This window comes from Arachis hypogaea, chromosome 4 (assembly GCF_003086295.3).
Source record: "Arachis hypogaea cultivar Tifrunner chromosome 4, arahy.Tifrunner.gnm2.J5K5, whole genome shotgun sequence".
Lineage (NCBI taxonomy): Eukaryota > Viridiplantae > Streptophyta > Magnoliopsida > Fabales > Fabaceae > Arachis > Arachis hypogaea.
This window is the reverse complement of record NC_092039.1, coordinates 50,391,244-50,401,972: the sequence shown is the minus strand read 5'-3', so window position 1 is coordinate 50,401,972 and position 10,729 is coordinate 50,391,244. Positions and strand designations below refer to the sequence as shown.

The window sequence follows — 10,729 nt, the reverse complement described above, 5'->3', positions numbered from 1 at the left end:
AAGCATTATGAAATTACAACTACTATTTTAATTTGAAGTTCTTTTCATATGTTATTTTATTACCATGGCACACGTACTTGTTATTTGAATTTTATATATTGTGTACTTCACTATCAATTTAAAAGTGCTTAGAAAGTGTCCTGCCCATGGTCTACATACTGATGCTGACCAATGAACAGGAATACAATTCTTGCAGACGGGTATAAACAAGCAACCTCCTCTTAAAATAATCACACATATATAAAAATAGAATTTAATTAAATTACATTTTAAGAACATATTTTAATTTTTTTTATATTATTTAATATACTAAAAATATAAAAAAATTAATTTTTAAAATTTTTTGATCAATATTATTTTTATAATACTTTTTAAATATGTTCCTAAAACATATTATGATAAAAAAACCAAACAAAATAATCAATTTATTTATTTATTAAAGTTTCTATTGTATAATTTAAGATATTGATATTTTTAAAAACACTAAAAAATATTAGAATTAGAGGATAATTAAGAAAATAAATTATAATTTTTAATAATATTTTATTGTATATATAAAATAAAAAATTTTATGTACTCATAAAATTATTTAAATTTTTAAATTAAGCAACTAACTTGAATTAATAGAGTGATGAACTTATTTATTTGTCTAAATAAGTTTTGAGAATTCGAATTTTTTTATGTACGTAATAAAAGTGATTTTTACCATTTAATTCATATTTATCAAAAATTATAATTCTAGTTTTGTGTTTACTTTTTTACTTTGGATTAAAATTTATTTTATGTACCAATTATGTGTTTCATTATTTATATATTTGTTATTTTTTTATAATATTTTTTTCTAATACTCTCTTATATATTATTATTTTCTATAAAATTTTTATTATTTTTTGTTTATATGAATTTTTGTATTATTATTGTTATTTTTTATATGGAATATATTTTTTTAATTTATATTATGATTCTATTAATTCTATTAAAATACTAAAAAATACTAAAAATATTAAAAAATATATTAAAATTTATTTAAATATCTAAAATAAAATAATATAAAATAATTATTTAAAATTATATTTTTTTATAATTTTTATCTAAAAATAATTTAAATAATATAATTCAAATAATACTTAATTTATTATAATTTATTTTAAATAAAAATTATTAAATATAAATCATGTTAATATTAATTATTTTTAATCGAAGCTAATTTTGTAAAATCAATTTTATATAAATTTCTGTTTATAAATGTTAGTCCAAACACACACTATGCAATAAGCATGAGGCTGCAGCCAATAGGAAAGGAGATACCATTATAGAACTCAATTAGACTTAATAACATCTGACAAGGAATCATTAATTATCAATTATTATAATTGTATTTTTGGTAATAAGATGGAGAGGAGAGAGGTGTGAGAAAGTAACGAATACATTGGGTTTTCCTTACAAGAAAAATGAATAAATAAAATAATAATAATAATAATAAGGTGGCGAGGACTGAGAGAAGAAAAGGAAAAGAAAAGAAAAAGAAAAGAAGAAGAAAGAGAAAGGGGGAAAAAAAGAAAGGGGAGAGAGAGAGAGAGAGGGTGGAAGAAAGAAAAGATGGGTAACAAGGAAGTGTTGTTGTTTGAGATGCGAGCCTGCAACTCCGGTAGAAAGGGAACCTTCTCCGTACTTCTTCTCTTCCTCCTTTTCATTCTAATTCTTCCTATCATTTAAAGTTTCTTCCTTCTTTCTGTTTTTCTATTTTTCTTCTTCTTCTTCTTATTGTTACTAATCTGATTTGAAGGGTTCTCAAAGACATCACCTTTTTGTTCAGAGCATAAAGATAAAGAGGTTTTCTGATAAGGGTCTTCCTAATTTTGTTATTTTGGCTTCTGGGTGCTAATGCTTGAACCGGTTTCTACACAGTGCATTGTTGATGATTCAGGGATCGGTTAAGTTTTCTGGGGTGAGGCTTGCATTTCAAAGTTTCGTTCTTTTTCTCAGTGGGTTTGTGGGAGAAGGAAAAAAGGAGCGGGGGGAGGGGTGTTCGGATTCTAAGTTCTGTCTTGGTATGTTGTTGGTAGGATTTTGGGTGTAAATAGTGTGTTAGATTGGTGAGTCCTAGATTTGCGTTTGCTATAGTTGTCGATTCCTCCTTTGATATTATTTGATTCCCAGGAGGATTTGCAATCACCAAAAAAGGAAAACAAAGAAAAAAAAAAGATAAATCAAACAAAAAAGAAACCATTTTTATTTTGATTAGAATTAAACATAAAAACAATCCCAATCAACCCCCAAACTTTACGTGGGTCTTTTTTTCTTTTCTTGTTACCAATACTCTTCACTTAAATTTCTTCATTTTTTGGACAAATTCTAGTGATCAGTGTTCTGGTGCCGAAGGATAGGAATTTTTTTTATTGTTAATTTTGGTTTTGTGAGAAAGAGAAAGAATCAAACTTATAGGAGGAATTTTTTTTTAATTTTTTTTTTTGGGTTGGTTGTGGAGGCAGTGGCTTTGTTCTATGTGGGTCATTGCATCTTTATATGGGAATACCTGACAGTTCTCTACTAGATCTAATAGAAAAGCTTAGGAATTGGGTTTCTTGGGGAGGAAGTGATTTGTCTTGTTTGTCTGAGAAATTTGATATGCTCAACAGTGGCTGCAAAATGTGTTGCGAGTGCAATAGAAACCTCACTGAAATTGCACAGCAGAAGTACAATTGCAAGAGTTGTGGCCGGTGGTTGTGTGCCAAATGCGTCCGGGGTTATGATCTTGTTCCGAATGCTGAATCTGGCAACAATGGATTCGGGGAAACCACCATAAGGTCTTGCAAGTTCTGTTCAGGTGCTAATAATAATAACAGTAATAGGGTGTTGAAGTATAGTGAGAAAGTGCATCCTTCAGCTTCTCCACAAGAGAGTCCAAGGCAGAGTCCTGAGCCACCTTCGCCATGTTTTAGTGTTGAGAGTGAGAGAATTAGTTCTCCAATCAATACTGAGTTGAATCAGGGAAATCACTTTGAAAGATATCTCCATGACCATGACTGTGGTTATTATCCTCAATCCATGACAAGGAGGATGAGCTCGTCTGGTACTCTAGCATCTTCAGTATCAATTCATCAATCTACCATCAGGTACTCATACTCATAATTCAATATTTGTTTGAGGAAGTGGAAGTTACATGGTTTTATGTATTTTCGCAATTTCATTATAATTCTTGCAATTTGTCATAAGAAAATGTTTGCTCACATAAAAGCTCATCACTATTTCAAGTGTTGAGTGCTGCTTCCGATTCTAGATTAGTTGATGATGTGATGTTCTGCTTGTAGATGCCAAAAGATAGCATGTGTATAAATTTGATTTTATATCGGTTTCGGTTTCATGTGCCTGAGTATGTTGGAAAAAAAACGAATTCGATCAGAATAATAGGTATTTCAGTGTCTTGATGTAAGATTTAAAATTCAAACTTCAGAAATAGAAAATGGATTTATTAAAAGATTATTGCTCCTTATGTAGAACTTTGACCATATTAAATTAAATTAATCGATTTTTTTTTTATAATAAAACTTGATAACCAACAATTTAACTGAAAAAAAAAATCCATAAGATCCATCTATGTCACAACAGCTAAAGTTATATATTGGGTGCATCATATATTAACAAGGATGAAATAATTCTGACATCATTTTTATATCATAAAGCACATCACATTTTCATTGCCCACATCCTTATGCAAAAACTTTATGTAAGTTTCATGGATCTGGTTTTAGTTCAATATTTGGTTGAGGAAGTTACTTGGTGTTATCTGTATTTTCGGAATTTCATTAAAATTCTTGCAACTTGTCATAAGAAAAAGTTTGCTCACATAAAAGCTCATTACCTTTGAATTATTGAGTTCTGCCTCAGATTGTTAGAAAATTAATCATCTATAATTTATTTTAAACCTTCTACAAGCTCTCATCGATGATCCTTGCATGGGTGATGTAATGATCTTTTGAGGCAACTAGAAAACCCCTTTGACAAAACTTGATTCCACAATTATTGACATGTTTGTATATAAATGTAGGAGTGATGAAGAAGAGATTGAGGATTCTGCCAAGCACTTTCATAGGCGATCACGTACATATTGTGACAATTATTCAGATATAGATTCAAGTAGCTTTAGTGCTAGACATGACACTTACAACTATAATTCTGTGGGATCAAGTCCTTCAGATAGCCCTTCTAGGAATGATTTTACTTCTAGTCGGGTTGGGCTCCTTGTACAGAAGGGGCAAGAGAAAATCCCTGGCTCGCAACATGATGGTCCCTTTAGTCAACAAAGCACGGCTGTATTAAGAAAGCCTGAACAAGGGACTGATTATGCATATAATACTGCTTATTTTTCTGATGACTTGTCAATTTTCCGGAATCAGAATGAGAATTCACAGAGGCCATTGGATTTTGAAAACAACGGTCTTATCTGGTTCCCGCCAGCACCTGAAGATGAAAATGACGATGCCGAAAGCAATTTTTTCGCATACGACGATGAGGATGATGATATTGGTGACTCTGGTGCCATCTTCTCATCCAGTAGCAGTTTATCTAACATATTTCCCACAAAGGAGAAGCAAAATGAGGGAAATAAAGAACCTTTAAAAGCTGTCATACAGGGGCATTTTAGAGCTCTTGTTTCACAGCTTTTACAAGGAGAGGGAATTAAACTTGGTAAGGAAAATGATCCTGAGGACTGGCTTGACATAGTGGCAACGATTGCGTGGCAGGCTGCTAACTTTGTCAGACCAGATACTAGCCGAGGCGGCAGTATGGATCCTGGCGATTATGTAAAGGTCAAATGTGTAGCATCTGGAAGCCCGAGTGAGAGGTAATGTGTTCTAATTTTGCCTATATATGATGTGGATAAGCACATCTTTTGTGATTAACCACTAAATTGTTGACTTCTATTTTGCAGCACCCTTATAAAAGGAGTTGTTTGTACAAAAAATATTAAGCATAAGCGCATGACCTCTCAATACAAAAAGCCTAGGCTGCTCCTTTTAGCAGGAGCACTGGAGTATCAGAAGGTTCCAAATCAACTTGCTTCTTTTGATACATTGTTGCAGCAGGTGCGTTCTTTATTTCTGTATGGATTATTTTTCTCCCTGTTAAAATTTTCTCCCTTGAAAGAACTTATGAATTTTGTGATTGTGGGCAGGAAAATGATCATCTCAAGATGATAATTTCGAAAATTGAAGCTCTTCGACCAAATGTTTTGCTGGTAGAAAGAAGTGTAGCTTCATGTGCTCAACAATATTTGCTAGCAAAGGAAATCTCCCTGGTGTTGAATGTTAAAAGGCCTTTGCTCGAGCGAATAGCTCGCTGCACTGGTGCTCATATCACTCCATCAGTGGATAGTTTATCCAAAGCACGAGTGGGGCACTGTGATCTGTTCCGCTTAGACAAAATGGTTGAAGATCATGAGACTGCTACTAATTTTCAAAAGAAGCCATCCAAAACATTGATGTTTTTTGAAGGTTGTCCTCGGCGATTGGGATGTACTGTAAGTTCCATTTTTTTTTTATGTCTCCTTGTTTTGTAAAATCACAGGATGGCATGGTTGTGTGCAATGCAATCTAATTTTGATTTTGGTTCTTGTAGGTTTTACTGAAGGGAACGAACCGTGCAGATCTAAAGAAAATTAAACATGCTGTGCAATTTGCAGTTTTTGCAGCTTATCATTTATCTCTTGAGACCTCATTCCTTGCTGATGAAGGTGCTACCCTTCCCAAAATGATAGTAAAGCACTCAATGGACATGCCTGAGATTGCAGCAATTGATGCTGATATTTCTAACTCACTCCCTTCAAGCATGTGCCACTCGGAGGCTGATGCTGATCTTGATTCTAAAAAGCTTGGAAGTTTGGACTCACCATCAAAGCATCTTGATGACCATAATTTTCATTCATACACAAGCACCATGGTGGATTATAGTAGTACTGAGAATGTACTCTCAGATTCATGCTGTAGTAATTTGACTTCTAATCTGACTGCGCGACCAGACTATTTGAATAATTGTAATGAATTGGAGGGGGACACTTTGTTCAGCACAAGGGACCTTTCGCAAGAAGAATTGCAAGAAACCATGGTTCAAGAGGAGAGGGAGCATGGTGAAGTTGTTGACATGACAAGAGACAAGGTTAATGAGGACGAGTTCTCAGGTGAATACTTTTCTGCCACAGAGAGTAATCAGAGCATATTGGTGTACTTCTCCAGTCATTGTGTATCAAAAGGGACGGTATGTGAACGCAATAGGTTGCTGCGCATAAAATTCTACGGCTCTTTTGATAAGCCACTTGGGAGGTATCTTCGTGATGATCTCTTTGATCTGGTTAGTCATGCTTGTTTTTCCTGCTACTTTCAATAGTTCCATGTTATTTATGAATGAAATAATAAGTAAATTGCATTTCTTTTTCAGACATCTTGCTGCCAGTTTTGTAAAGAGCCAGCAGATGCACACGTCCTTTGTTTTACACACCAACAGGGAAATCTTACAATCAATGTGAGGCGCCTTCCCTCGGTGAAATTACCAGGGGAAAAAGATGGTAAGATTTGGATGTGGCACCGATGTCTCAGGTGTCCTCTCGTAGATGGAGTTCCACCAGCAACTCGCAGAGTTGTTATGTCAGATGCTGCTTGGGGGTTGTCTTTTGGAAAGTTTCTGGAACTTAGCTTTTCAAACCATGCAACTGCTAATCGGGTTGCAACCTGTGGACATTCTTTGCAGAGGGACTGCCTCCGTTTTTACGGGTAAGTCATCCATACAAGAATCTCTAATTGACAATTCTTTTTATGTATGTTACTTATTTTGGTTATTAATACTAGAAAGTTGATGAACAACCAAATTTAACAGGTATGGGAGTATGGTTGCTTTCTTCCGGTATTCCCCTATTGATATTCTATCTGTCCATCTGCCCCCATCTGTGTTAGAATTCGGCCACAATCAAGAGGACTGGACTAGAAAGGAGGCAGGAGAGGTGATATTTGAAAAGCCTACTAACAATATTTGCAGTACTACTTTAAAAGTGGTGCTGAAATATATAATCTTGGTTAATTGTAAGTTATAGTTGATCTACCCTTTGATATGAAAATTTTAACCTTTCTTTTTTCGTCCTTCTGTACAGCTTTTTCGGAAAGTGGAAACATTGTATGTGGAGATATCGGATGCACTTGATCGGCTTGAAAGAAGTGTTACCTCTCATGTCATGGGAAATGAGCTGTCAGATACGTGCGAAATTCATCATAACATACTGGAGCTGAAAGATATGCTTCAAAGAGATAGAAAAGATTATCACGTGAGGAAATTAATTGATATCTGGCGCCAAATCTCGTTGTTAATACATTTTATTGATGCATGTACTTTTTCTCTAACTTCCTCTTCTGTTCTTATAATATAGAATGTGCTACTATCAACTTTAGAGACTCCGCTACCGGGGAAGATGGCTGTAGACATTCTTGAACTAAATGGCTTGAGACGTTCACTTCTAATTGGTTCATATGTCTGGGATCACCGATTATACTCGTTGGACTCTCATATCAAAAGAAGTCGTCGTTTCAAGGGTAAACAGGAAAATGAATCATGCCCAGAGGTAAAAGAACCAGGCATTGATTCGTTTCACAAGGATCGGAATGTGGATAATGTGTCTCAGCAAGATAATCATCGGCCTTTAAAATTGCATGAGCCCGATGAAGTTCATATGGTTGGAGAACCTGATGACTCACTTGGACCTTGTACTTCTGAAGCATTAACATGCCATCGTGATGAAGAGGAAACACACTCGGATGGTGAAGTTGTTGTCAACAGAGCATTATCTGAGTGCTTTCCGCACAGGGAATCCAATCTTTCTGAGAAAATAGATTCTGCGTGGACTGGGACAGGAACCGAGCAACCTCGTACAAAAGTTGAACCACTTCATACAGCACAATCCAGTGTTTTACCAGCAGGATCTGTTCGGCATTCTTTTCCAAATGATAACCCTCCTTTTAGAAGGTTGATGCAACCAATCAGAGTTCATTCTTTTGATTCAGCATTAAGAGTCCAGGAAAGAATCAAGAAAGTCTTGCCCTCCTCATTACATTTATCAACACTCAGATCTTTTCATGCTTCCGGAGAATACAAGAATATGGTTAGGGACCCTGTCTCTAATGTTTTTCAAAGTTACTTTCAAATGTTGCCGTGGGAGGCACAGAGGCTAAATTTGATACTGAGCGCCACACCATCATTCATCTCCTCGTGTTCTCACATAGCCGAAGGTGCTCGGTTGCTGCTTCCCCAAACACATAATGGTGACAGAGTTATTGCTGTTTATGACAATGAATACTCTAGCATAATATCCTATGCTCTTAGCTCTAAGGAACATGAAGATTGGGTTTCCGGGAAGTCGGACCTGCAAGATGCTAGCTTGACTGCTGCTCGCGAGAAAAGCAGAGAAGATTTGGCTACATCTAGCTTTAATGCATGGGGTTCTCTGGACTTGGATTATATCAATTATGCTAGTTATATGTCCGAAGATGCTACATCTTCCCTTGGTTCTCTTATCCGGGACCCCAAGAAATCTTCACACTTTCAGATTTCTTTTGGTGATGACTCTTTGGGTGCTGGAGGTAGAGTGAATTTTTCTGTCACTTGCTATTTCGCGAAGCAGTTCGAAGCACTTAGGAAAAAGTGCTGCTCCAATGAAGTTGATTTCTTGAGATCTTTGAGTCGTTGCCAGAGATGGAGAGCACAAGGAGGGAAAAGTAATGTATACTTCGCCAAGTCGTTGGACGAAAGGTTCATTATTAAACAAGTCACGAAGACAGAATTGGATTCTTTCGAGGAATTCGCTCCGCAATACTTCAAATACCTTATGGATTCCTTGAACCCGGGAGGGCCGACTTGCCTTGCCAAAATTCTTGGTTTATATCAGGTGAGAGCTCAGCCCATTCTTTGGTTTTCATGTGCGAGCTTCAGAGTTATTTGTAACTGGAAACTTCTATGCTTATAGTTTTATCTTGGTTGGCTTTTCAGGTCACTATCAAATACCCTAAAGGTGGGAAAGAAACCAGGATAGATGTAATGATAATGGAGAATCTCTTTTACAACAGAAAGATATCCAGGGTATATGATCTGAAAGGGTCAGAAAGATCAAGGTACAATCCAGATACAACAGGCACTAACAAAGTGATGCTGGACATGAACCTGTTAGAAGCATTGAGGACGAAACCCATATTTCTTGGTAGTAGGGCTAAGCGAAGACTCGAGAGAGCCGTATGGAACGACACATCCTTTTTAGCAGTAAGCTTTTTTATCTTCCAAATCACCTCCTAATGGTTAAAGGCTACAACTAGCATATTTTTGACAAATAATGTTATCGTACACATAAAAAACAGCCACCATGGATTTGTGTATAAATAAATTTGTAGTTCAACTTATTTTCAATGTGAATTTCGTATTTCAATGTGTATTCTACACTGACGGTTGATTTTGGTGGCTGATTTTTAGTGTATATCTAGCATGATTGTATTTTTAAGGGTTAATAGCGACACTACTTTTTATGAATCTATCTTTATTGGACTTCAACTAATCTATTTCAAGCCAAGTCCATCTTTATTTTATTTAGTTGTAGCAATTATGACTCTTTTTGTAACACTAGTTCCTCCCAATCTTGTTGATCATCAGTCTGTTGATGTTATGGACTATTCGTTGCTGGTCGGGGTGGACGACGAGCGCAAGGAGCTGGTTCTCGGGATCATTGACTTCATGAGACAGTACACTTGGGACAAGCATTTAGAGACATGGGTTAAGGCTTCTGGAATCCTTGGCGGTCCGAAGAACGCTGCCCCAACCATAGTCTCACCGAAACAATACAAGAAGAGATTCCGGAAGGCCATGACGACATACTTCCTCACCTTACCGGAGCAGTGGTCATCTTGAAAGCTAGGTTGTATGATATTATTGTTGTTTCACATTCTTTTCCTAACACACACAAACGGTGGTTAGGGCAAAGGAAGCATTAGTGACTTTGGACACTCTTAGCTTTATTTTGCAATTTCTTTTTTATTTTCTTTTCTTGAATTGGTATACCAATACAAAATGTGAATGCTACAATAATTATATATGAATAATTTGATTAATGTCTATAATGACATGATATCTCTTAAGAGTATTTACTTTCCTCTTCTTATACATGCTGCCTTATTTTTATTTTGTCGTGTCATACTCTGCAATTGGATTCCTATCTCGTTTTGATTTAGTTGAGATAGTATATTACGTTTAAGAGCAAAGTCTTCCAAATAATAAATGGTTATTGATGGTAAGAAATCTTAAATGCAACCTGTCCTAACTTATAACCATATTTCATCATTATTCCATGAGTGGATCTCAGATCTCTCAATTTTTTTAATTATTTAACTGTAATTTTTTATTATTTAATATTTTTTTATATATATATTTTGGTTTTATTTTGAAAAGTGTAATAAGAGATTGTACTTTACTAAATAATTGAGGAAAAAAATGGAGAGGATTCATATTTTATTGTCAAGGTAACTAAAAGTTCATATCTAACTATGGTAAGCATGAGTACTAATTTTAAATGTGTTTAATTCTGACTTATATTTCATTACATAATTGCTGCTATTGACCGCATTGCATCCAATTCGGACTTTTGATCTTATTTTACTCTGCAGTCTCCATTCTCCCCACAATTCTAAAGAATGAAAAGTGGATAGTT

At 35.1% G+C, this 10,729-nt stretch overlaps 1 protein-coding gene across 2 annotated transcripts; it reads left to right on the top strand.

The window, feature by feature from the left end:
* Positions 1–1,273: 1,273 nt before the first annotated feature.
* On the top strand, positions 1,274–10,165 carry LOC112796745 (putative 1-phosphatidylinositol-3-phosphate 5-kinase FAB1C). Of its 2 annotated transcripts, XM_025839334.3 has the most exons (12): positions 1,487–1,668; positions 1,787–3,116; positions 4,049–4,846; positions 4,934–5,087; positions 5,177–5,521; positions 5,620–6,348; positions 6,436–6,767; positions 6,871–6,994; positions 7,142–7,312; positions 7,415–8,926; positions 9,028–9,294; positions 9,679–10,165. In XM_025839334.3, exons 2-12 carry the CDS (start codon positions 2,527–2,529, stop codon positions 9,931–9,933), a joined length of 5,277 nt encoding a protein of 1,758 aa, XP_025695119.1. In that variant the 5' UTR covers positions 1,487–1,668; positions 1,787–2,526; the 3' UTR covers positions 9,934–10,165. The 2 variants fall into 2 exon arrangements, with proteins under 2 accessions (XP_025695120.1, XP_025695119.1); XM_025839335.3 differs by having other exon boundaries at positions 1,274–3,116.
* Positions 10,166–10,729: the final 564 nt, after the last annotated feature.

What these genes read in the sequence shown, in the direction of transcription:
- LOC112796745 (XM_025839335.3), top strand. Translation starts at nt 2,527, where the DNA reads ATGGGAATACCTGACAGTTCTCTACTAGATCTAATAGAAAAGCTTAGG. An exon ending in TCTGGAAGCCCGAGTGAGAG is followed by an intron (nt 4,847 to 4,933) that starts GTAATGTGTTCT and finishes TCTATTTTGCAG; the next exon opens with CACCCTTATAAAAGGAGTTG. An exon ending in TTGATACATTGTTGCAGCAG is followed by an intron (nt 5,088 to 5,176) that starts GTGCGTTCTTTA and finishes GATTGTGGGCAG; the next exon opens with GAAAATGATCATCTCAAGAT.